Genomic DNA, 27,623 nt, shown 5'->3' on the forward strand with positions numbered 1-27,623 from the left:
CGATTGTTTGACGTAAACGAGGTGCTAACTACATAAAAATGTCTCCATGAATAGTATACAGTCAGAATTCAATAGTTGAACGCTTTTTAGTTGTTTATGCTTTTTAGTTGAACGCTCAATAGTTGGCTGACAATTCAATTAAAAAGCATGCGTTTGTATTGGAAAACCGGTTTTTGAAAAAATCACAAAAATCTCATAGCATGCCGAGAGATTTTTTTGTATGGAAAAACGTGCCAACTAAAAAGCACATATTCAATAGTTGGCAGGGAATCGAAGTTCAATCAGTGACTTCAGACTGTAATTGGTCTTACACAGCTAAACCCTAATAGCCACCTTGCTTATTCTGATTGATTCCAGTGATCAATTGGTGAAACATAATCATTTTTATGTATCAAAGTGCCGTAAATACTAGTAGAAGCAAATTTATTAATTTGACTTAGTGGCAGATAAGTTAATCCATATGAAAATATTGAATAACTTAACTTACACCGATATCCGTGTTATATCCGTGAAGAAAGAAAATAAACTTAGGACTTTATATGAATTAAGCCTAGAAACATTATTCTTCTTCTCTGGTACAACAACCATTATCAGTCAACGCCTGCCTTTAGTCACTAATGGGTTTGAATGTCAGAGAATTACCCCTAGGCATGGGTCTATGGCATGTTGCCGCAACATATGTTTAATGGCAACATTTAGTGGTGTTCCTCTTCTTGTCAAAAACTGTGCACATATTTGCTTACAAAAATGTTTTTAAAATTAAGTTAAAATTATTTTGTATCCATTTTGGTATGCAAATGTGTTTGTGACTATTCCTGCTACAAATAAACATGCAACAAATCGATTTAATTCTCTTTCCCGCTACATAAGTTTGACAGTTTGCGAGACTATAAAATTTGGCATCAATATTTGGAAAATTTTTATTGACCCTAGGCCTTGGTGACATAGTCAGTCATACGCAGACCATACATAGTTTAAACCCATGACCTGCATGTTGTTAAGTCGACCTAGTTGACGACTATACCGCAGGGCCGGCTCTTTGATAAATGCATAGTAAGAGCATTAAGGGTGGCATAAATTTGGGGAATGAAAAGGTGCACACATCACTGTACGAGTCAATAAACGAATACTTGCTAAATATAGTCATTACAAACTCATATTATTACTTCAGAAATTTTCGCCTTCTTCGACATGGAACTATATTTTCAAAGCTTTTAAGTAATAACACACGGATCTCAAAACAGAGTTAAGATATTTTAATTATTTCAATTTGATATTTAAACACGTTTTAAGAGCGTAATTTGTGAATAGATAGAATTTTAATTGAAACATTATTTATTTCTGTTGTATTTGTGTCAGTTTTGTATGTCATATGAAAATGTGATTACTACCTGTTCCGTGAAAGTCCCTACGTTGTGATATTTTAACTGTTTTTACACGAAATAATCAATCGGTTGTTCTTTGTTGGAAAGTAAAGTTCACTTCTTTATTCACACCATTTATGCGTGCTTCGCTTTGCTTCGGCTCGTGACAAGTGCTTCAAAAAGGCGGTCCCTCTTTCACAGCGGTAGCTCCCTAGACCCACAAGAAATACAAAACGTCAGCTGCCATAATCTGGCACTGTGGTAGAACCGCAGGTCATTTGAGATCGAACACTACCATTTAGTTGAGACAAAAGATTGATTGAGTGACGGGTTATTTTTATATAAATAAATCGACCAAAGCACCCTTGACTCAGTTCAAATTGTACCCTGTGGCCTTTTCTCAATGTCATTACTTACCCCTTTTAACCATCAAGCTTTGCTAGCTATAGTATTTTGCCATCAAGTGCATAAAACATAGATTGCAAAAATTTCTTTCAACAAACATAAAATGTTCCATGCGCAAACCAGGATTTGTTCGGATTCATTTTATTTAAACCAATATCATATAATGCACCCTGCTTTTGCTATTCACCTGCACAACCCAACGCACTAGAGAATTATTTGTAGCGGCTGTTTTCACCCACCGTCCCCCACTGCAACTGAAGATCGGCAAATGTGTCTCAAATATTCATCCGTCAATAGTTTTACGCTCACTTTTAAACACTTTCAGTTCTTCATCATCCTACTCATAACCTTATTGTGGTATGCTAACACTTTTGCCCTAGATTGTTTCATTTTTTTTCTTCCATTGACATTCCTCTTCATCATCTCTTTCTCCCTGCACAGCACCTTCATCTGTACGGAGAACCTACTCCGGTATCGATCATTTTACAAAAAAGCCACCTAAATTATTCATGTTTTGCTGATTCTTTTGTTTATTTGTGAAGGGGTTTGATTTTCGTATCTCTTGATTGGCTGCATCGATTTGATGGATGATTTGACCTTTTGCTCATCTTGACACGGTGCTTTGTCAAAACACTGTTCTATCAACATGCCACGGTAGGGATTTACTTCCTCTAGCCAGTGTTTAGCTCATGCACCTAATTTAAAGTGTTGCAGCTGTTCCTGTCTGTTTCCTACCAAGTTTGTTCTGCTTCAATCGCTTTCATCATTGTTCATTGCATTGTTCCTATGTGGCATTTTGTATTAAATGTATGTATGTTTCCTGTTCTCCGCATTTCCTTTCCCATACATAATAATTTATTACATCGAAAAACGTTTAGAGTTAGATTCTTCTTAGGTAATCTTCTAGTAGCTCTCGGGTTTGTTTTGCGTATCGGGTTTCACATCCTTCCTCTGTCGCTTACATACACGTTGACTGCCTCCGGTTGAAATGCCATATGCACAGAGGTGTATCCCTAACACACGATCATACAAAAGAAACTTTAATACATCTAGCTGTTCGGTTCGCTTGTACCATGGGTATATCATGTTCGATTCGATTGTGGATTCGATAGTTTAGAAGTTGCTACAACAATTTTGTTTTTCACTCGGCTGCAAACACACGCCAATCTGTGCTCCACTGTTAAACTTGGCGGAGCAAACCAAGACGGGCCGCTGGAATGAGTTCGAAACTAAGCATAGCCGTGGACTGTGATGGGATCTTTTGCCGATTGAATGCAGCTCGAGCGTGTTTGATTCTTTCATTATGGCGGCGTGTATTCTGGCCCTCGTCTGCCGCTCTTTGTCAACGGAAAGCTCTTATCAAATAACAACTATTTACACATCAGTTTTACCATCTAGTGCTGAATCTTTATGTTCATGTTTTTTTTACTGATTTTTTAAATATATATTTTTCGACGATGAGCATGAGTGTTTTGCAGCATTTGAGGTACACTGTCATTTGAGTGTCATTTGAAGGTACACCAGTGTTTTTGCACCCGATGCGTCCCGATTCCCGTTGCATGATTTCATTCAGATTCTGCCGAAATGTGTAAAAAGTAAATTCGATCAAATAAGCTATGCGCACGGTACGAACCCACGCTGTGTGTGTGTTCGTGTGATCAATTCCCCGCTTCCGGGGCGGGTTTTAACGAGGAGATTGATAAATACATTTAAAATTAATTATATTGGAGGCTGCTTGCAGCGGTGCAGCGTCAGTAACAGCGGAAGCAGCGTGATTGCCTTTCCTGTTGCACCGCTTTCCTGCACCGCTTTCCTGCGAGATCCTGGGGGTGGTGGAAATGATGCTGCTGAGTAGTATCATTAGTTTCATAAACATCGAAATGGATGCTCAAGGCTGAATCCGTGATCAATGTGGGGCGAAGAGAGAGAGAGAGAGAGTGCTAACAACAACAACAACAACCACGGCTACAAAGGCAAAAAAAGCAAGCCAACGAAAGCCATCGATCAACGCGACCCAATCAGCGACAGTGTGGACTGCAGGATGGACGATTTATTTTCATCCCGCGCCCGTAGAATTAATCAATTTATTCCGTTTTCCAATAAGCACAGCGATGGCAAACGGGAGCGAAGCAAGTAGGGGTGCACAGGTGCACGCGGTGCGCTAAAGCCATAAGGTTTTGATTTGCAAGTCACATTTGGTTGGCTGGAGTTGGGAACATTCTCCCTCCGGGGCGGGCGCTCGCATTCCTATGCCAAACAGTAGTGCATTCAATTAATCTATCGTTGATGGCGGGCGAAGGTTGTTTGGCGAAGGAGGTGAAGGTGTTTCATTTGCTCCCGTTGCTCTCTTCCCCTCGATGCCCCTCCACCACCCTTTCTTGATTGAATTGGACCTTAAGCATGTTCGATTTAAATCACCGATAAGCTCTCACTCCCCCCTTTCCGCGTGGGCTGCGGCGCGAAGGAATGACGACGGTGGCCTTTTCGTGATTATTGACAAATTTCAAATGACTTTTAAGTGCAATGCACTTTTTTGTGTGTGCTGTCTATGGTTTTTGTTTGCTTGCAAATCACAGTTTTGGTGTGATTGATTGAGTTGAGCTCAAAGATAAAAACTGCATGTTGCGAGTTTTCCATTGCACTCTATTTGTGTCCTCTTCATATAGCAGTTTGCGCACAAGCAGCAAGGAGCGTCCTTTCCACAACTCACCTTGAACGATAAAAGTGTAAATGTGTTACTTTTCTTCTTCTTCCTCTCTCGTGTAAAAGATCATTATGATCAGTTTACGTCCAACATGATCCAATTTTGCTCTTCCCCGTATTCATTTACCGCCAATATGGTTACGCTGCAAAATGGGACGCCAAATGGTTCCGTTTATTGCAGGCATTTTCGAATAAGTGTTTCCCACTATGGCATCGCATTTTCAACACGTGCTTTTTTTTTGTTTCCTTCGCGAAGCAAACAGAACGAAAGCGTACAGGGACGGGACGGACCGCCGCTGCAACGGCAGCAATGTGGAAAACAAAAATCGACACATCAAACGAAAGTGCACCAAAGCAGCATAACTTCATTTATTCATTTTCAATTAAATTTCGCTTGCGGAACCGTGCCATCACCATGACTGTTCCGCCGTGCTCCCTATTCGCAGGCCGCCCCTTCCAATTTGCTCCTTGCTGGCTGCGCTATGTTGCACATAGCGTAGCAGAGTACCGGTGAAGTACAACGGCAGAGGTGGAACGCGGGACCGAGAGAGACCATGATTGGCATCATGATAGTTACGGGCTCGGTATTGGTGCAACGCAGATACGATGCACCGTGACCGAATGCACTCTCGTGCTACCTTTTGCTCGGTACTCGGTTTGATGTTGCTATCGTGCACTCTCTTTCACACACACCCACATACACACACTTACTGGAATGAAGGGAAATTAAACAGTGAAAAGAAGTTTTTACCCATTTAGATGATGTTTTATCAACAAGGACCTGGACAAAAAAGGGATCGTAAAGTTAAACGAATAAGCGAAACTTTCACCCCTCTCCTTTTTTCGCAAAACCCTTATTTTCAGCTCTATTGGTAGGAACGGTTTTTATGTATTTCGATCGACTCATTATCAAATGAGAAGCACGAGTGAAACGAGTGTAGATCAAATTTGCATAGAATTTGTTGAAATGATTCCTATTCGTCGCTTGCAATGTATTTCTGTATGTTTAGGTGTCTTGAGTTAATTTACTTTCAATAGGGTGAGAGTTTCATTCTTGGACATCAAAGGCTCGTGTTTTGTAAACTGATCGATTACAGAATGCGATAGAGAGCACAATCTTTTATACAAATCGTTATTGAAAGTTTGTTTTTAGAGTTCTACAGCAATTGATGCAGACGCTTGAATTTAGTAGAGCGAAGATGAAATCAACCCATAGGTATAACTCTGGTCACCGATCCAGACACGTCACCTATTCCTGGGATTAAAGGCATCAAATCAGAATCTTTGATCGACTTTGGAACTATTTGGAACGATTCAATCGAAAAGGGACACTCTGTACGGCGAGAAAAGTTCTGCAAAACACTCATCATCCACCATCCTCAATCTACTCCTCCTCCTCCTCCTCCTCCTCCTCATCATCATCATCATTATCATTAGTGTCATTCTAAACATCACGGTCGTTGGCTTTGGCTTTACGGTTCGAGACGCAGCGTGCTGGTTGCGGTCTGCCCCCACCATCCAGCTGCAGAAATATGCTCTCCTAAACCGCATGATCTATCGACGAGATGACACACCATTAACATTACGTGTGAATATGCAAGGGATATAGACCGGGATGGAAGGATGCAAAGGGATAGTCACTGCCCCATGCTCTCACATGCACATGCAGTGGCTCAGCCGGGTAGGAGGACAGAAGGAAGAAAAACACATAACGCGTCAAATGATGGGGAACGAAATGTACGACAATCCGGTTAAATCATGTAGTCAGTTTTTTATGCCATTCCCATTCCCCACCACGGCAATTGCGGGGGTTCCAGTGGGGTTGTGGATTCTACGCCTCTTACTGCTGCTGCCGCAATGGGTCTTGTTAGCACTAACGGAGCACAGTAGTAGTAGTGTTAGCCGTCGGTTCCGGCTGGACACTGCATCACGGCATACGGGTGTAGGCAAACTATCTTCGAAGAAGCGCACCGAGCGGGACGAGCGGTCGACTGAGTGGGGCTAATGAGGGATGGTTGTTGTGCAGCACCAGTGCCAGCGTGATGAGGATAAGCATCCACAGATTTCGGCACCCGACGATGCCTCCTGCCGGGCTCGGCAATATCCGTCCGCCGCCGGACGAGGTGACTGTAATGGGAGAGTATGCAAATGGATGAATTAGAGAGGTGGGAATGGTTTCAAGTAGATATGGGTCATTTTGCCTTGACATTATGACACTTTGATAAAGTATTTATTTTATTAATTATATTGTAATTTTTATTTATATTATAAAGTTTGATAAAGCATTTGTGTTGTTGCAATACAAAACAGTTTACATCTTCAAGCAGCTCCCATATTTGACGCAATAAACATGATTTATTCAATGTACCTATTGCTGCATGAATTTCATTAGATTCTCTTATAATTTGCATGTTTCTTAAATCGTCTTTAGAAGAAAGACGAAAGATATATAATTGATTATCCCGTTAATACAATTTTGTTTCTCTCATAGTTGGTATTGACTTTTCGAAGTATTCCGAGTAAGTATTTTCGAAGACTTTCGAGTAAGTATTTTCGAAAACTTTCGAAGTAAAGCAGCATCATCAGACTCATTTTGGTACGCTGGCTTATTTTTATTATTCTGAAGGACGGAAGTTTTTGAATAAATCCATTTTTGGCAACATGTGATTGTTTCTGGTTTCTGGCAACGTTACAGGCCAAAACATTAAAACAAATCCTTGCCTACCGATATCTGAGATTGCAATGTGTCAAAATAAGCAATGTCATGCAAGACGCGTGTTGGAACCTTATAACAGCGGCTTAGGATGGTTCCAACGGCCTGTCAATATAATCGTTAGGAAGAGAGAAAAAGAGGAAAACAGAGGAGAAAAAGAGAGAGAATATGCAATAAAATAGCATAAAAAGGGTTCGAAAGACAAACCACGGGAGTATTACCAAATAACCAGCGGAATAAAGAGATCAATTTTTTGGCAACATCTTACGAGTAAAACTAAAACTATCGAAGTGTTCGGCATTAAATTATTTTTCCGCTTCGTTTTCCAACAACGCGGATGTTTGACCTGAGTGACATATTTTCCATGTAATAAAATAATTGTTCGTTCCCAATTATAGCAACTTGCTAAATGGTCCATTTTTGTTGGACGGGTCATTGAACGTGTCTCTCACATACACCATCAAATAAACTACTCAGTATAAATAAAGCGATATCGCGAAATATCAATCTCTTGTCATTCAAATCTTTAAGCAAGCAGCACGCTTCTCTCATATGTTTAACAAATCCTTGGCACACGCGTGGCACAGAACTCGAAGCAAAAACACCCAGCATGGTAACAAAAAAGCACACAATCGGCTGTTCTTAACAAACAACAAAAAAGCACACAATGTGGCTTCTCATCGGCTTTTCAAAGCCCGCCTACAGTTCTTAAGAACATCTAAAAATCAATCACAACGTAAGGTTCCGTACCAAACAATTATATTGAATATAAGATTTAATAGCATGTACATAATTATTATTTTCCACTAGATTGCGATAAAAGGAGCAAATATTAAACGGTTTAAATGCCCTCGAAAAGAAACGAAACTCGAAAAATCAATAAATATAAAAAAGAGCGATCGATAGATAATGATACAGTTTACAGACACAAGGAAAAAGATCGCGCACTGAATTAAAACGAAAATCACAGATAAATAAAAATGTCAACTAAATAATGGTTACATTTAACATTTTTAACACCCCATTTTCCAACCATTTCATACGCTAAATCATTAAAGTACCACTGTCACTAACGAAATAAAGCATCTATTTAATCATTGTTCATCGCTCATTTAATCATCAGCATAGCGGTGGACTGTATTCTCTTTATAGCAAGGTTCACCTTACGGATCAACACCGCATCTTCATTCACCACCATCCATAAGGTTTGGAGAAAAACAACATTTTGATGTACAAAAAAAAAAACAGAAAAATTAAAATGCATTGCCTTTACCTGTCGTTGACTGCTGAAACCACTAGTCCAAAATGATTGGCTTGCGGTTCAATTAATCAATTAAAACCCTTTCATGTCATCTTCTTAACAAACCATCCAAGCGCTTTTCTGATTCCCTGCCAACATATTCGCACACAAACGAGCGCCTTTCTTAGATGAAAGGAAGATAAAAAGGATTCTGACGCTCTCGATTGGTGGCCTTTGTGTTGTCCTTTTCCCTTTCTTTTTTTTGTTGTTGTTGCAGTCAAGCTTTTCATAGACGTTTTTTCTTCGAGTAATTTATCAGATCGTAGCTTTTTGAAGCTCATCCATTGATCTCTTTATCATTTTTGGTTAGGAGCGGATTAGAATGGTGTCTTAAAATTTAGATAGAAAAAAAGAATTATCACGCCACAATGGCTTTCATCGGCGTAGCATGACCCTGAATTGGCTTTGATTTAAATTTAGCATTTTTTCAACATCCGTTCGATTGGACAGCACAATAAAAGCGAACATGACCAAAGCTCATTGAAGAAGAAAAACAAAACATAATACAAAATAACCAACACAAAAACAAATCTCTATTCACAAAAAAAACCCACAAAAAAAGGTTTATTTTTTGGAAAACGGCATGACAAGGGCCATAGTCCCGTGCAAAACGGGCGTAAAAATACTTTTCCATTGACTGATTTCAAGATCCAAGGGATTCAAGAGTCTTGGTTGGCCTCCCTCTCCGATAGAACAATGCGCATTTCTTGGAGCAGAGAATGTCAAACAAATGGAGAGGGTGCAGCAACAACAACAAAAAAGTTCCATTAGATGCTGCCGTCCCCATTACCGGGGCCTTTGAGGTCGGTGTGTAGCCCGGGATTCGGGGGAATGGGAAATAAAAGGAAAAAAACACTAGCCGACCAACATTCGACGAAGCGCCAAATCATCCTAATCAGATTGTCGGAAAAGCGTTATTCAGTTGATTAAGAGAATGTGAGTGCGTCCGTCGATTCAGTGCGTATAAATTGGGCGTAGGATGGTTTGCTCTGCGAAAACCGGGCGAGCGTGAAGATTATGGTGAATTTACTCCCATTGCTTCTTTATTTTTATTCTTCTTTTTTTCGCCCTTTTCCAGCAGCAGGATGGCGACACACGCATGCATATCATCGCAGCGAAGGGGTCGCCTTTTCCGGTCGGCCCCAAATGATGAGGTTGGATTCTTTTTCGCCCTTTCCACGCCAAACGACACTGGTGTCTTGCGCTGAGGACACTCCTGCTCTGCCCTATAGCCCAAGCCCTGCTCAGCCGGAACTAATCTAATCCTCTCGAATTGGCCCCAAATGTCCGTTTGATCATCCTTCCGGTCCGGCCGAGTCGTGGCGGGTGAGAGCTAGAGGTCACATTCCAGCGTGGCAGAATGATAAATCAATTTTGCTACACTGGATCTGGTGTAAGGAGACTGGCAGCATCTTAAGCATTTGATCGGTGTGATGGTATCACCACGGCTCGCATCGAACCGGGGTAAAAGGGAAGAAGGAAAACATTCAAAGCGGGAAAGTCCACAGTCACGAGGCACACCTAAAAGTGACCGGAAAAACATCTGTTGATTAGCTTTCGGGCCCAATTTCGATCCACTGGTGGCCGCTGGTGAAACACTAGCGCAACCAATAGATTACTATACTCTTGAGGCTTGTGACCAGATCAAGCCCGTCCTACATCTCCTATTCTGTCTGGGTGGCCAGCGTGCGATGGAGGGATGGTAACGAAGCGATAGCTTCGTAATGGTGCCAGGGCCATTAATCAAAGCCGGAGATTGTGGCCTTCGAATTCGGTGCCCGCTTCTGATTGAGTTTTCTTGATTTGCCATCTCATGATACCATTGCTATTCTGCACTGCACTGTACGACGGGAGGAAGGTTATTATTGTTTTGTGAATTAAGCTCCAAGAACGGTGACAATGTTGAAACGGAAGAAAATGTTTCAGACCGTTTTTTTTACATATTGTTTAATTTGATCTTTACTTTTTTGATGTAATGTTTCGATTGGTTGGGCGAGTTGAAATAGTTTTAATAGGGTTTTGTCTGTATGGTTGAGTAATTGCTGCGTATAATTGTTGGGCTGTCAGTACAAATGATAGAAAACATTTCCAAAAGAAAAACACTAACGCCCGTATAAGATCTTAAATATGCTCTATCGCTGCTGGTATTAATATTAATAGACACCTAGCCAACATCCGGCACCATCCCTCTGCAATCGAATGGCGTTTGTAGTTTGATGGATTCCCAGTTTGAAAATAACAGATCAAAGTCATTCTTCAACAGTCACCTTATTCCAGTACTGCTTCACACATGGCGCATGGCGAGAAGAAGATCCAACCTGCAGCCCAGAGCGGCTGTAAATTGCCCTCTCTCGCATATTCCCACCGACGATAAACGCACCGCGGTGGGTTAATCATCCTGGGACCATCGTTCGGGAGTGCTGTTTACACACTTCAAACCCACACGGCAAAATGTACGAGGACTGGGAGGGGGGGAGCAGGTGTTCAATACGTACCTCTGGCCGGTATTGGATCCCGCTGGGGCACGCCCAGCTCCAGCTCGGTGTAGCGCTCGTACAGCTTCCCTATGGTGGCGGTACATCGCAGCAACAGTGCGCCACCGGATCCGGACGCACCGCCTAGTCCCGGCATCAGCCCCGTACCGAAGTGCGAGCTTTGCAGGTGTAGCCGTAAGGTGAGACTGCTGGAGATCAGATTGTCCGTGGTGGTTCGTGATTCCTCGTGCGATGTGTAGACCTGCAGAGAACGAGAGCGGAAAAACGGTATCGACTGTATCAGCAAATGGTTTCTATATTTGATAGACCGACCCTCGATGGCTCGAAGCCATTCTAAAATCTGGCGGGTATCTGTGGCGGTGGTCTAATAAAACAGAGAAAATAACACACTAAACTACATGTAACCCTCATCGCGTACGCCTCGGCACGGTATTTAGAAACCTAATCAAACTTCAAACGGAACGGGCGACCTGTTCGCTGCCAATACACAGCACCGCTTTAGTGTACCCGGGAGGGCAAATGGGCTGGCGGGTTTTCCGATTTCCGAGGCCCGGGGCCAGAAATAATGGACGAATTCAGTATGAATAATAAAGGCAAACGACCGTGCCGAGCTCCCCGGCCGCATGACAGTGAGTTCCGAGATTTATCGGTCCCATTTGGACCGATTCACGGGTTTTCTTTTCTCGATCGATCGATCGAACGGGCATCCTTTGGATGCTATCTGGTGGTCAATGGCACCGTGGATAGGCAGAAAAAAGGGTTGAGCTGGACGTGCGTACTTTTATGGCACACTTCTTTTACGGCCAGGAAGACGCTTCCGCTAGTAGAAACACAGAGATAAGGAAAAGGAGGGAAGACTGAGAGTGGAAAGCAAGAAGCGTAAGAGGATTGAAGTACAATATTGTCGTCTATCGCAGGATAAGCAATGTTTGCGTCTAGGTTAAATCCTTCGCTAAACTTTACCCAGCACTCAGGTACTGTCAGCAGTGGAGCAACACGGGTTGATGTGTTGTGGGCGAGTCTGCCCTGAGCCTGGACCGATATTTATTGCGATTTTATGTTTATCGGTCGTGCTCGATAATGCAAACGCTTAGGAATGAGCCGAATCACGCCAACCTGCTCGGTGTGTAAGGTTTACCTTCCGCGCTCCGTGGCAGCGGCAATGAACGAGCAATATCGAGATGGATCGAGCTCCCAAGACCAAAGTGATGTAGTCATAAATGCTAGCTTCTTTACGATTGAGCCACCGAGACTCTCTTCCCGAGGGGTGCTAAGGGGATGCTGACAGTGACGGTGTGGCCATATGTATCGAGTTTCATTGGCTGGCTATTTTTATGTCATCACTTCGCATGACGCGCACAGGGGCTGGACGGCGGGGCATGAACAGTCGTGTACTTCGAGTCGTGTGCGACATGTTTGGTTGTAGAGATGATACCGAGACGAGCGGGTAGTGGTTGGTGACGGACCAGCAGCTTAACAGTTGCGAACAGGAACAGGATCCGTATCAGTAAATCATAAACTTGTCGATACGCTTTTTATGTGCCGAAGGTCGTGCTCGGTCCCGGGCACAATGAGGGGCGCACACATTGTGAAGGACGCATCGTTAAACGAAGGAACGTTCTTGGAAGATTAAGAGACCGTCCCGAGCGTGTGGGCTTGTTGGTGAAAGTAGAGGTTTTAGGTTTTCTACGCTCAGGGAAATGGAATGGAAAATTGTTCACCTCGCACGGACGGTGTGCCGAGCACGAGCAAAACAAACGGAATGAGCGATAAAAAAGGGAAAGTAAACATTTATTACGACATGACTTCCGATAAGCAAATAGGGTCGAGGTGAGCCGGGGTTGCAAAAGAGCAACGCAAGGGGTACAAGGACGGGGATAAGCTTCCCGACTGATCGCACAACCATAAGGTGTTGGATAAGCCGTTGAGATGAGCGTGGAAATGGGCAGCTGGGTGCCGGTACAGAGCAACAACATTTACATTTGCTAGTAACAATGGCGGCGCAGAGCAAAAGCAAAACCGTACCGTACTTAAACAAGCATTTACTGTTTGCCTGTCCGCTTCGATATGCTGGAAAGCGGAAGATTAAACAACCGGGAGATATAATTTTTGAAGTACTGTAAACGATTCGCCGCCTTTGCGAGAAAGCATGAGAGAACTTTGCCTAGTACCGGCCAGCAACGTTGTGCATTATACACGAAACTGCTGCACATAAAAACTCAGCGTGGGATTAAAACACGACAAAAACCCCAAAATACATACACACACACACCCTTTGTACGGCGTGTGTTCAAACAAGAAAAGTTGGCGAACAAAACATACACCCATCGCTCATTGTAGCCAGTGGGGCAGACTGTTTCCGAGATTGAATTCTGCATTGTGCATGTTGTGCACCGCGGTGGGTGATAGTAACGGCTTCTGCTAGTTACCTCTGGCAGTGGTCAGTGGAAACAGTTCGCTCGTATTGCTACAATTACACGCCTTCCAGTTGTACCCCGTCGTGGCCGGAGCTTCAGGGTAAAAGTTTTCCCCATGCTGTAATTTATTCCATCGGGCACTATTGCTTCCTGTTTTATGGCGTGCAGTGTTTTTCTAGCAGAGTTTCCACGATTTAACGAAACTGCTAGAATGATTATTCACGCTCGTTTTACCCTCACATGATGGTCAGGCAATGCATTAACTACAGTGTTGGCTAGTAACAGTGCTTTGGTGTAACAACAAACCCAACAACAACATTAAGGGAATCTCTAGCGTGTCGATGGTTATCGTGTTCGTGTTCATTACATTTGTAGTTTTATTCGCATGAAGCTGGAATTGTAACACAATGTTATCGCGTTCAGTTTACTGATTTTGACGAAAAACTCTTAGTGTAGTGTACATTTAATTGAAAAATAACTGTATATTACTAGAAATTCGAAAATACAACCTATGTTACGCCTGGTAACAATTTGTTGAGTAGCTGTATATATTTTCTTAGAACTGGCTTTGTGTATAATTAATGTTTGTTGCACAGTTTAGAAATTAGTCTGTTTTCTCTCGCTTTAACTTTCCCGATGGCGCCTATTCTCGATTAACTGATCATGCTTGATCCCGCATGATCCTGTTTTGCGACCGCTGTTGAACTTTTCCCTGGTTGGTCATATTTCTAGTACGCTAGTTGTCTCGCCTTTGGGGATATCTTTTTGTCCTTATCTTCCTAATAGTGCCATCTGGTGTTTTTTTTTTCTAGTAAATTATTCGAGCTGTCCTTGACGGCTCTTTGTTTAAAGAAAAACATTCGTTTTGTTAATCTACACGAGGTCGATATCGTGCCAACAACATGTATACCATTGACCATTAATAAATCGTAAATAAATTTTAATTAATAATAACATTTAATATAGCACTATACGTCGTAGTCATACCACACCTGAAAGTGAGTTATTGATGTGATTTGTTAGTCAGTTAAATATGCGAAATTTGGCGTTTTGTTTGGTAAAATATGACGATTGATAAAATTTATTATTTTCTTTTTGTTAAGCAATATGAGTAATTAATTTTTTTTTTCAAATGGACTATTTTTGCTGATTTTATGACTACAACTACTATAGAAATATGCCTGTTTTATATACCAATAATGATGCTATGGTAGAAAAAATCAGAAAATGGAGCATAAATGCGTCGAACTTGAATAAATCAAATGTAATGCATAGTAATGAGGGAAAACATTTTGTTTAACTGAAATATGTTGAAATACGAAACAATATCATTCATAAAACTTTATTAAATACACAAACAATATGTGCCTCACTATTATTCCATTTCCTAAGATTTTTTTTTAAAGAAATTAATGTATATGTTGAAGAAATTAATTTATTTGGTGAAGATAAAAGTTCATATCAGCCATAAAATATTTTATTATATTAAATTATTCTAAATCATCTGCCAGGCCCGCTAGGCCCCGAAGGGTCGCGTTTAAATGGCACATTCCTTAAGAGCTCGTGCTTTTGCCACTATCCGAAACGAAATTGATTATGAAGTGCAAGGGCAAGCAGTTCTAACGCCACTCGTTTGAAGTGCACTATGGTGTGCGCAATCAAGGTGCAAAGCTGCACCATTGCCCTCATGTAATTCAATGTGCGGAATGAATTTCCTTCCATTATCACTTTCTGTTTGTCTGGGACCAGTACGCCGTGACCCACATGCTCGTTGAGATGTTGACGGCAGGTGATAAATTAAAAGTGGCAAACGTGTGCTGCCAGCGTACTGCTTGCGACGTTGCTACCTGCCTTTCAAGGTCCATAAGCTAGCTTCTCTCTTTGAGCCAGACGCACCCGGCCCAAGGCTGTGCATAATTGGAGCGCCAAGAAGGATTTGAGCGTTATTCCACTCGGCAGGCTTGCTGGCTGGCTCCCAGCGGGGCAATATTGTGCTCAGCAAGACTGAACATTGCCGGGTGAAAAATAGAAAATTCGTGTGCAAGTGAAACTTTTCATGTGCAAGTTAAGTAATGTTTCGCCCTCCTCTGCCAACCAACCCACGAAGCGCTAGGGGCCGTGTCCGTTGAAGGAGAATGGGGTCAAAAATCTACCCCACGATGAACGTATTACGATGTCAGTTTTAGTTTTACTCTGCCATCAACCGGGTGGCGCTTGGTCGACTGCAGCAAATATGATGACAGAGCGCATCTCAACTCGTTGGGCCGCGAGCCCACCAACCAGTGCACGGCCGAACGTCAGCGAAAAAGATCTCGCACCATAACAAGATTTTCATTTGAGTCACATCCGGCCACCAGCTGCCATGAGAGAGGGAAACCATTTTTCACGCCTCCAACATGTGGTACCAGAAACTGTCGGACAGAAATCGCCTGTCGTTTTCTCTCTTCACTCTCTCATCCTCTCTCTCACACCCTTTATCGGTGACTCGTTACCTTGGTGGAACGCTTCACATATTTGAGAGTTCTGCACCAGCATCACCCAGAGGTACAGCGAGAGGAATGTAATTTAATGTAGATCTTTTTTTTTTGTTGGTCACTCCTAGAACCTATTCCTTTTTCCTGCGAGCGTATAAATTGTTCCACCCGCAACCGTTTACCGCAGATTCAATTTACGGTGGACATATTTTGCCACAATTTTGTTGGCCCAACCTTGCCCATAGCTGTGCTTGGCCCCGTGAACCGTACCGTACCGCCCATCGGGCAACGTAGATGGATGCTTTACGATGGCAAAAGTTTGTCAAAGTTCGTCGAATGCTCGACTGGAGTGAGTTGAAAGGAGGCACGTTTGAAAACATCGACGAACCATGGTGGAAGGCAACATTGATGAGCTGCGGTTGTGGAAGGAGGAAAGTCGTCGCTGTGGCAACATCACCTGAAATTCCCTCCTGGGGGGTGTAAAGTAGAGAGCCAGGAGACTTCATAAATGTATGTGACCCGTAATTGATATGGAAAGTTTGGGCTAGTGGTCGAAATGGTGCAATAATAAGAGTGGCTTTGCACTAAGAAAAGTGATCGCTTCATGTTAGTGGTAGCATAGGAGTAGTAATTAAAATTTATGCTCAGCTTTAAAATGGACCCGTACCCATGGGAGTCACATAAAATTTCTGTCGAAAACGACATGTGCCAATGAATATTTTATGGTCCAAAAATGGTTCAATGTTTACAGGAAATTGTATGTTGCACTTCAAAGAGAAAATTAACAGAATATCCACAGCAAACAGCTTAGTGCTAGTGAATTATAGCTCATGGCAATCAAACCATGCTCAGTTTAGATAATATTAGCTTTGAATTGGAGTTTAAAACTGACACAGTTGGGATTTAACTTGAAAATAGTCAGCCTAAGCCCTCTCAAATACTCGTATTAACACCCATTTCTAGTAAAACAAAACTATTCGCGGAAATAAAGCACTACTCCACCATCGGTGAAACAGTTCGCTAGCCTTGAAAAGGATACCTTGCAGTGTTCTTTCGAATTTCCGGCCGTTTCGCAATGCAGAGCATATCAAGCGTGAAGCATAATTTGAACAGCCGCGCCACGGCTAAATCGGCAAATTAGCGTGCATCCGTACGCTATTGATTCGTCGTTCGGTTTGCTAGAAAAAGAGCGACCGAGTACGTTTCGCGAGCCATCTTTTGCTCAAAGCCGCTCTTTTTATTTTGTCCAATCAACTGACGCCGACCAAGGAGGGCGATTTGCCAAGTGTACACACTCAAAAGGCAGACCAGCGCGGACCGACCGTGGCGTGGCAAGAGTGTCAGAGCAGGGGCCAAACGAGCCGGCTGGAACGGAATGGAAAACCACTCACCCGGTATGAAACTCAAAATGGTGCGTAATTGGCTCAATATTAAAATTTACTCAATGGAATGCAAATTTGTCTCAAGCTGCTTCCCGGACTGACGTTCGTTCCGCGCACAGATCGGAACCAAAACTCGCGGCTGCTCTTGAAATCGCTCGGCGCGGTACTAGACGACAGCTGGAATTCGTTTGTTCATACCACCATTCTAAGCTGGCATTTCATGCAAGTCGACTCTGTATGTGTGTGTGTGTGTTTCTTTTTGTGGTCCAACGTTGGTGCCAGCCCTATTATTTAGGCTGTTTGTGCTTTGGTTAGTTGAAAGAAAATCCAACCTAGGCGTATTGTGCAGGCTGCTATGTCACACAACAACAAAAAATGCAAAGAATCGTGGAAACACACAGACACACGCCGAGAAAACAACAGCAGCTTACCCACACGAATGCCCGAAAAATCGCTAACCAAGACAGAAACGAAAATGAAGATAGATAAAGCGTCTCGGAGAAAAACACTCGCTTCATTATTCTTATTTTATGCCCCTTTTTCCTTCTTCTCGTGTCATTTACTTCCACTCCGCGGGCGCGGGAGACGTGCCGTGGCGGGTAGCGAGCGTTGACTGGCTGTTTCGTTTGTACAAATAAAAAAATAGCCGACTGCTGGCACATGACTTTTCCCTTTATTTTCCTTTTGCTCTCCAACTTCACCGTGTTTCCTCCACTTAGCGTGGGAGGTGGGGCAGGTGACGGAGAGTAGGTCAAAGGATCCCGCACCCTGACGCTTTATTCGGAGAATAAATGATTATTGTTGTTGTCGTGCCGGTGTACCGAAACAATGAAAGCGAACGATTTATGCGCGTCCTCTAACTGTGCCGCACTGCCGCAACACGGTGGGGTGAGGTGTGCGTGTACGATGGAGTGCAGAGGGGAGTGACTTCAAAGTCGGACCACCAGGACCGTTTGCTGGTGGTGGTGGTGGTACAGCGTTTCCCGAGGGTGAGAATTGGGCCCCCACACTCTCGAGAGCGGTTAACTTTCACCATTGTGCTGTGCGTACTTTTTCCCTTCCATGTTTTCACTGCAGCATGAGGCAAAAAAATCTTTCCACCGTAGGTACACTAGCACGTGTACGGAGATATGATGCACCCAATTGGTGGAGGTCAAAAAATCAGTCGTTGCTTGCTTTTTGTGCGCCTGAGTTTGCCCCCTGAGAGTGATATTTTTTTCTTTATTTCACCAAAAACCTCCTCCCTACTGACGGGCGAGATATGGTTGTTTTGTTTCAACCATTTCCCCACAGCCAGTCAGACGGAGCGCTGGACAGCATAGCATAATTAGACAGAAACAGTGGACTTGATTTAGCAATAAAATGGAGGCGCATGGTGCTTCACCGTCAAACGTTCGAAATGGGCAAACGATGGGTGAAAAAAGAGAAAACACGCGAAACAAAAAAATGGAAAGAACAAACAAACGAATCGCGCTGGCTGGCTGTCGCTCCAGCAAGAAGTAATCACGAAAACAAATCTGTACCATGACCTACAAGGGACAGTGTGACAGCAGAACAAAAAGCAAACGATTAGCCACGCGTTCTTTATTACGGCGACAAATTGAGAGCGAAGTGGTGTCATTTTATGGGACAATGATTACGTTTATATTAGAATTAACGAGTGGCAACTCAATTCGGGTGTATGATGGAGTGTGACAGTAAGTGAATATTTAAATTTATCAAATGTGCCCGCGCGGGCTATTAATGGAGTTATTATTTTTTTGTGTATTTTCTGGGCAGGATTAGTTTAAATCCAAGTCGGAGAACCTTTTTAACGTGTAATAAAATATTGAGTGTAGGAAGCATAAGCGTTAAGTGCATGAAAAAAATGCTTAAATAATGAATATTCCTAAGTTATATCAATAAAGTAAATGATAATAGACACAATCAAATTTTAAAAGTGAGTTCCTTAGATCTTTTTGTAGAAATGTCTACAACATCTGAAAAAATCAATATAAAATTCATAACACAAAGGCTGACCAGAAAAAAAAAAAACATAAAACAAAAATCGTAAAATGTTTTTAATGACGTGGTTTTTGTAGGCTGAGTGTTAAAAAAATAGCAATTAATAAAATTATTACCTTTTTCTCACTACTTATGTGCAACTAAGTTACATTACTTATGAATCCATGACGCGAATTTTGTTAGATCGCGAAAGTTGACGTCTCTAATTATATTTATTTAATTTAATAATTTGAAAAAAATAACAACAACATTTTATTCAAATGTTAAAGTTTTGCACTGGTTTTGTATTGCATGCTAAACAATTGGGAAGATTTGTTTTAAGCAGTTTTATTCAATAAAGTTTACATAAACTGTATTAAAATGTACACATTCAAATAATATCAAATAAAATAAAATAAATATCAAATAATAAGGTAAGTTTAAGAAAAGTCAGTAAAACAAAACCACAATTTCTATACGCTGTGCAGATGTGAGTGATCATGGTTCAATTTTAACTTCGATCGTGCCGGCAAACGCAAGGATAACGCAAATATCACACCAGTAGCTCACATGTAGATAGCTAACTAAATCTTAAAAAGCATGTAAACAACAGTAAGTTATGTTTTGGTTTGTCGTTGGCGAATAAAATAATGTGAGGTAATGTAGGTAAAGACGCACACAAACACCAAAATGATAAAAATCTAGGGATGTATAAATACAGCGGCAATGAAACTTTTGTTGAAACTTTAAGGTTTCTAACGATTTTTTTGTTTTTTTTTTCGTGAAATAAAAACAAGTTTTTTATGCAGTTTTGAAATGTTCGGAAAAGATGGACATCTGATATGGGAAAGTTGGATACTTAGAAGAGTAAGAGTGACACCTGTAGAAAACGTTGGAGATTGAAGAGGTTTACAGTATTTTAACAAATCCTATTACTTTGCACGTCTTGGTACGTACATAAACCAATTCTTGGCCAATTGCAACAACGGTTCATTCAGCTGTGAATTTAGGAAATGTTAGCACCGCTTCTAACATATCATATTATGCAGAAGGTTAAGCATTATTACGGGCACTAACAGCTTGTTTGAAGCACTTGTTAAAAGGTCCAGCCATTTTTCCAACCCTGTTAAAATCAACTTTTTGATCGTTATAGTTCTCTCATCTATTCCTCTCAACACAATATCCCATATATTCCTGAACGATGCCATATCAATGACTTTTCTTATTGTTGATTAAAGTTGTCCAAGTAGGGGCAAGATAAAGGGTTTCGTAAAGTGCCTCATCAACGTGGAGCGAATAATATTATAACGAATGGTTGTTATTTCAGGTGTTCCGTTTCTCGCATATTTTAATGTTTTCTCTATTTGCTGGATGGTTCATGTCTTCCGATTACCCTTACTTAAGGAATAAAAATAAAATTAACAAAAAAAATCAGTGTCCATCTTTCCCTACGACAGAGTGTCCGTGATTTCCCACTTTGGTGTCAGGATTCTTAACCCCTAGAAAACAATTTTTCTTAATTTCATTGCCGTTCATTCATTAGGTTTTAGCTTGATACTTACGACAACCAGGGGCGGTTTTAGGAATTCGCAAACTAAGGGGCCACTTGGGGCTCGTTTATAACTGTAACTACGTTTTGAATAGAACTATGTGAAGTTGTTTAATTGATGTTGAGCCCAAAATTTGCTAGAATTCGTGCTACATACTGCCTGCATGGCTTATTCAGCAACTCCACCAAACAAAGCCACCGATGCATTCGTGTCATGTTGCCCATTATGGCGCTGTTCACAGTAACAGCCTTTGTAGTGACGCAAACGCAAGCGGATCAGTACGACATCAAATGACAACGCCCGTGCAACAATTGAGCATTGCATCGCTGCATCGAGGGCGTGCGTAAAGGGAGCGGCACGAAATGAGTCTGTCAAGTTAAATCGACAACCAACAAAGGGAAATAAGCAACAATGACAGAATCCCAGCACGTTCCGTACGCTTTTGTCTATCACCCGACGGAGTGGATTGAATGTTGCATCGCTACTGCACCGGAAATACAAACTATTGAACGACCACCGACTGCATCCGACCGTGGGGAGGAGAGACACGTAACGGCAAGATATTGCTTACCTTAAAAAGGGGCTGCGTTTGGGCGGGTTGAAATAACGTGCTACCCTTTTCCGTGTGATACGTGCTTTTACCGTTGCTGGAGCGAGTACAAAAAGATTTTCCCCTACTTTGCCACCCACTGTGCATGAACGGGTTTAGTTCATCCGATAGGCAGTTCTTTGGGCCGGAATAGAACAGCATGGAACAGGCATGTGGCTTCGCCAGGATCCAGCAGACGCTTGTTGCTTCAACAATTCACATGCATTGGATGACACACACACACACATACACACACAGTAACTCTATTGTTGTGTTGTACCCGCCTCTTTGCCCATTCTCATTTGCATCTTTAGCGAAATTGTGTGGTGAAAGTGCATTAAGTGCATGCGTTTTGTGAAGGCGTCTACGGTTCGTTGAGTCGTTCGGCCCTACTACCATTGAGCAGAGGTGCAATGCGAGTTCTCCCACTCGTGTAAGGGCTTTTGTTATTGTAGGCCACGCTTTGTGAATATCCCACTGGGGAACTTATGGGTTAATAGACGCCCCACTAGAAGCGGTCGGCTTGGTTGGGGTGAAGTACGTCTGAAAGGGACAACTGTTGCTGCTTCTTGTGTGACGCTGCAAAGGAAGAATGGGGAGCCGATAACTTTGTTCTCGAAGCAGCAACCCATAGAAGAATATTAAGAACCTGCAATACGTTGTTTTGCCACCCGGAAGGAGCACCGGGAGAAACAGGGAGGAAAATGCACTCAGCAGAAAGTTTGCTCATTTGCATCGGGAATTTCCTAGCCGTGCTTAACCTTTTTTCTTGCCTTAGAACACTACGGTACACGGCTGACACGAGCTTCCTGGTGCGAGCGTGTTCAGCGAAGGTTAGTTTTTTATGCCGTCGCTCATCACTCCCGCTTGCCGGAAGTCCCATGATAAGCATCCGGGGAAAGTATCCGTGTACGTGAGAGTGAGTAAAAGTTGATTTGCTGTTGACAAAACATCCTGTTCTGTCACATCGGTAGTTGTACCACAAATGCGCCCCTGCCCCACGAGGAGTGGCCAAAGGGAAGGAGAATGGACAATAGAAGCTGTTCTTTTCTAAAATGTTTCTTTATTTGGTTAGAAATCTGAAGAAACAGGAAAGCAAACAGAAAAGAAACGAATCTGTTAAAAACTGAAGCATAGTGCTCTAGCCCTTTCCTAAGCGCCATTTTCTTTGGCGCAATAGAAAATTTGTTTTCCGCTTCCGCGGACGCGTACCGTACCGCCTCACGCGCACTTTTCGTGCAATGCAGCAGACACAATGGTTTATGGGAATTGTTGGTTTTGTTGGTCGCTTGCACAAACTGGGTTTTTACGACGACGACTTTGGCTGTCGCTGCGGAACGAGAAAAGTTAGCATATTTTAATGCCACTATTTTCCATCTCTTGCGTTCCTATCGGCCACCATCGGCGCTCTGGGTTGCGTATTTATGGTGCGGTGCCGTACAAATACCATACAAAAGGGGGTGACCCGGTGCAGCGCCGAATCAAACGCTAGCCGCGCACTAGGATATTAAGTGTGGGTGGACGCTTTTGTAAAGTCCTGGCCAAAGTAAGTGCTTTGGTGTGAGAATGATTGTTTTTAAAGTGCTTGTACAACATCGGTTCAAAAGTCGGCACGGAACGCGGCGTGCCATGAGGCACCAGTGACAAAAGTGTTGTGCAAGAAGAGCACCGCTTCAGAGGACCGATGTGTCAAGAACGGAAGTGCCGGCAAAGGGGGGAACGGTTTATGACAAATGGACCCCACAGGGGCAACAGTCGTTTGCGACCGGATCGAACGGAGTGGAAGCGTGAGGAGCCCAAACGCAGGGCGAAATCGTCATGGTGTGGTGGAATGATCAGCTCAGGAAAGCAGCACTAACAACGTAAAACTTTACCAAACAACGGCTGCAAGGGGAATGGATTGAAATGTTGTGGCTTAAGCTTGCACAAAAGGAGCAGCGGCCCGGAGGCGATTAACAACGGGACGGAAGAAACAGGGAGCGGGTTGCGAATGGAGCCCGGGCATGACCTCTCCTACTGGAAGCGTTTGTGTCTCGCGCGGCTGATGATTTATGGAAAATTTCAAACCCGACGGACAGCTTTCAACAGCTTTCCGGTGGGTGTTGTGCTGTTTCGCACTGACCTTTTACCGGGGGATGGACGGAACGATGGCACATTGCTGGCTGGCTGGCTGGCTGGCTGGCTGACTTGCCGAGGGACTAACAGACTGACTGACTGACTGACTGATGGATGGATGAAGGTTTGCAGTAGGTTTGTTGGATTTTTCTTGTTTTCAAAACTTTTTGACCGAAAAATACCCGTTTACCCTAATGATTTGTAAAATGAAGCAATCTGCAGTCGAAACAGCGCTCCCTAGAATCGTTTTTCTACGCCGAAGGATAAAATCAGCATCTCATGTTTGTCTGGTTCGTTTCCGCCCGTTAACTAGTTTACGTTTGTTAGAGAATTGAGATACATTTTCGTTAGGTGTCATAACGTGGTGGAAGTTTTTTTTTGCGAATATCAGTAAACACTTTAATCACCTGCGTAAGTGTTAATTAGATTTCAATAAATTTAATTTGGAAAATATGGTACTCTGTGGTTTTACACAGGTGTTTGAAAATTTAACGCCTTTTTATAGCTATGTGGTCAGGTGATCAGGATTGTCATGTGATCAATCAAGATTATTACTTTATAATTCGATAAAAAAATAACTTAATCGTGGATTAATTTCCATTGCACGATACAAGCAGCATTACTAGTGCAAGTGTGGTTACTGGTATTACAAGCGTAAGGCATCTCTTATCCACTTAAAACAAGGAAACAGCAAAGATTACAATGGTTTGATAGGATGATTTTACTTTCAATGCAATCGCAAAAAAAAGCTCTTGTTAGACCTTCACATCGGACAACAACAAAAAGCGTTAACATGAAAACCAACTATGCTGCAATTTGTTAGTATTTATCTCCGTGTCCATCGCCACAACCGAGTACGTTGAGAGCATAAAAATTAGTCAAATATGAGATTTCTATCACATGCCACCGTCTCTGGGCATCGCGCCCGGTTCGTACTTTTGTTCTCGAGCACATATTGTGCACCAGAGCACATCGGAGACGTGCCCTCACTGTGGCCAAGTGGCAATATGGCTTTGTCAAAGCTCTAATTGACATGGCGATGGTTCGGCGCGGTAGTCTGCTGGTTCGGTATGCTGGTTCGGAACGAAGTCGAGTAGCAAAACTGCCAGTAATCCACGGTGCAAAAGGGTGGATACAAGACACACACACACAGACACAGCCACACACACAGCACTGCTCAACCAGCGACATGGCCACGAAAGACACGTGTCTCGATGGTGCTGTCAGGGTTGGCAAATTGAATCTGTCACAGATGACAGGCAACGTGTTAATCGTCCCGAGATCAAACCTTCCAGCTAGAAAAGAATGGCAAGATACAAAAAAAAAACTTCCAAGCTTAGAGGTCAGATGGTATCGGGTTTTGGCGTAGTTTAGATAGCACTGGTGAACTTATATTTTTTATGCTGACGATCACGATTTTTTTTGTTGCTATTACTAATATGAATAGCCTTAACGTTTTTTTACATTTACAGGTTTTACAAATACATACCAAAAATCATGTGACTATTTACTGGTTCTATTTTTGTTTTTCTTCTACAGTTTCGTCGCTACAACTTATACATATGACTGTATACAGTATGTGTTTGTCTTACATACTTAAGCGTTTTAACTCTTAAAGCTTAAACTTCTGCATTTTAACATTGTTTATTACAATGATCTCCAACCTGTGTTTCGTGGCGTTCATAGAAATGGTCCGCGACATAATAGATTTTTTTATAGAATAGCTTATTACAATACATATCGTGCATTTACCCCCACAATCAATATTACATTATCAACAGAAATCTCTAGAATAGGATTTAAACACATTTTTTATCAAAAACTTTGAGCTAAGCCTGCAAAATGCATGTTCTCAAAGGTTGGGGGCCGCGGCATATGTATCTTCAAAGCCAAGTGGTAGGTGCTCCTGGAAAGAGCACTGTTCTATTACTAGGATTACAATTTCTTTAACATAAAATAGTGCAATGAGTGTATAACTTAACCAATACAAATAAACAAATAAACAAAAAAGTGAAAACTTTCAGTGGGAAAGCTCGATGCCTCTGATGCGTTGGCTAGATTGAATATTTATACTAGTGATGTGCTGTATGGAGCGCACCCACGGCTTTGATCCGACTCCGACTATTGTTAGTTCGATTCCGACTCCGGCAAAATGGAACCACTAGATCCGCCCGGAGTCGGAGTCGTTCGGAGTCGTCCGGAGTCACCCGGAGTCGGAGTCGTCCGGAGTTGACGACTCCGAATGACTTCGAACGACTCCGGACGACTCCGACTCCGGGCGACTCCGGACGACTCCGAACGACTCCGAACGACTCCGAACGACTCCGGATGACTTCGAATGACTCCGACTCCGAGGGACTCCGGGCGACTCCGGGCGACTCCGGGCGACTCCGTACGACTCTGGACGATTCCGAACGACTCCGGATATTGCTGCGCGAACCTACCTTCCGGGGTCGATTCCGAATTTATCGGAGTCGGATCGGAGTCGACTCCGGATTTTTGCCAACTTTACCCATCACTAATTTATACCCATTAACGAAACATTATAAATCAACAGTTCTTAGCTCTCCAAATACAGAGGCAATCATATAGTCATAATGAACCTTCATTAGTGATGATGAGCAACTTTAACGAGCCATATGAATACTTTTAATTCACCTCTTCAATGTTACGTTACAAAAGTGTTATGTTGCTATTCAGTACCGTCTTTAGACCACATTAATAGCCACACTCACTGTTATTATTTAGAGAAATAAATAAACAAGTAAAATAACACATAATAAGAATCTGAAACAGAAATTGGATGGATACGCCAGTGTCTGAACGGCTGGTGTCTACTATATTCCCGTACCCAGCGCTCTCGCACTATCCAAATTTTGAATTTCAAATTCAAATATCAGCACAAAACCATCCGTTTCAACCAACCAAAGGGAGATCCTAGATAGACCTAGATAAATGTTTTACTAAGGAGTTGGGCAGGTTTTCAGCTAGATTTATGGTAAATTAACAAAATGATCATTATATAATATTTTTACTTCATACAATCATGAGCCTTACATTTTCTGAGTTGGATTTTTGGGAACAACATCTACAAGCGCCATGAACAATACATTACTGCCACTCTCATCTGTTTGTTTCTCCATTCACTTGCTATTCATCATGTACGAGTCTTGTTACTGCCGCGACAGAAAAAAAGCAAAATAGACAAACCGCAACGCCGAGTAAAAGAGTCTGGCTCGAGGGTTTTCGGAATCGTTAACCGCGCAAGCACCGGAAGCATTTCAGCGAGCAGCACGTAAAGCAGCATGAGCGAACCACACTCAAGAAAAACCCTTTCGAAGTGAATTTCATTCAAAGAACGCGAGAAAGACCAGCGAGCGGAAAACTTTTATAATTGCTAATTTATAGTGTAACATAAAGCCCCGACACCGACACCGCGGGCTGACTTAATGGGCATCGGCTACCGGTGCCGTAGACAATTTTGCTCTCTCGATTCCGGTTTCCGCACTGGAGGACATTCTGGATTTGTGGAGCTTCCGCAGAAGTTCATTGCTAGAAGATGACTGTTCGTTGTGCAGCTGGCTTTAGGCTGGCATGGGTTATTACTGCTATTTAACACGGTAAGCGAGTTCTTTGTGCGAGCATTTTTTGTGTGTTACAATTCTGCTTTTCATGAGGATTTAGTTCATATCATTTCGCCAGTAATACTCTTCTGTAAGATTGGCAGCAGTTTAATTCAATGCAAATTCTCGAAATGCTTCTGTATAGAATGAATTACTGTTCCCTCTCGTGCATATTTTAAATCGCGCATTTGAAGTTGAGAGAGAGAAAGATTGCTACTTTTTTATTTATTCGTAGTATTTTCAGTAAAGAAAATACTGTACCTTTTTAATCAAATCAGTTTAGAAATCGGTTGTTGAAGAGAAGTCTCTCAATGCTCGTTAAAATAGACCAACTGTACTGTATTCTCAAACCCATTTTCAAAAGGTTAACTTACTCCGAATCTCAAGACATTCAACGTCCTACACTTTTTGCTCTCGGTTATGCTTGGACCTTCCCCATTCTTTGAACATTTTCTATACCGTGGCCCTGGGGGAACGTAAAATATAATAGCCAAGCAGCTCTCAATAATA

General features: G+C 42.4%; 1 protein-coding gene across 3 annotated transcripts in view; it reads right to left on the reverse strand.

Annotated features, from left to right (window-relative positions):
- Positions 1-1,894: 1,894 nt before the first annotated feature.
- Positions 1,895-27,623, reverse strand: part of LOC120949829 (uncharacterized) — a 150,736-nt gene continuing 125,007 nt past the window's right edge. For all 3 annotated transcript variants that reach the window (XM_040367363.2, XM_040367365.2, XM_049605317.1), the window contains 2 exons: positions 10,981-11,221; positions 1,895-6,599 (listed from right to left, as the gene is read on the reverse strand). In XM_040367363.2, the coding sequence (XP_040223297.2) occupies positions 6,424-6,599; positions 10,981-11,221 (417 nt within the window). In that variant the 3' untranslated portion in view covers positions 1,895-6,423. The remainder of the gene's footprint in view (positions 6,600-10,980; positions 11,222-27,623) is intronic.

The sequence above is a fragment of the Anopheles coluzzii genome, chromosome 2, assembly GCF_943734685.1.
Source record: "Anopheles coluzzii chromosome 2, AcolN3, whole genome shotgun sequence".
NCBI classification, from domain to species: domain Eukaryota; kingdom Metazoa; phylum Arthropoda; class Insecta; order Diptera; family Culicidae; genus Anopheles; species Anopheles coluzzii.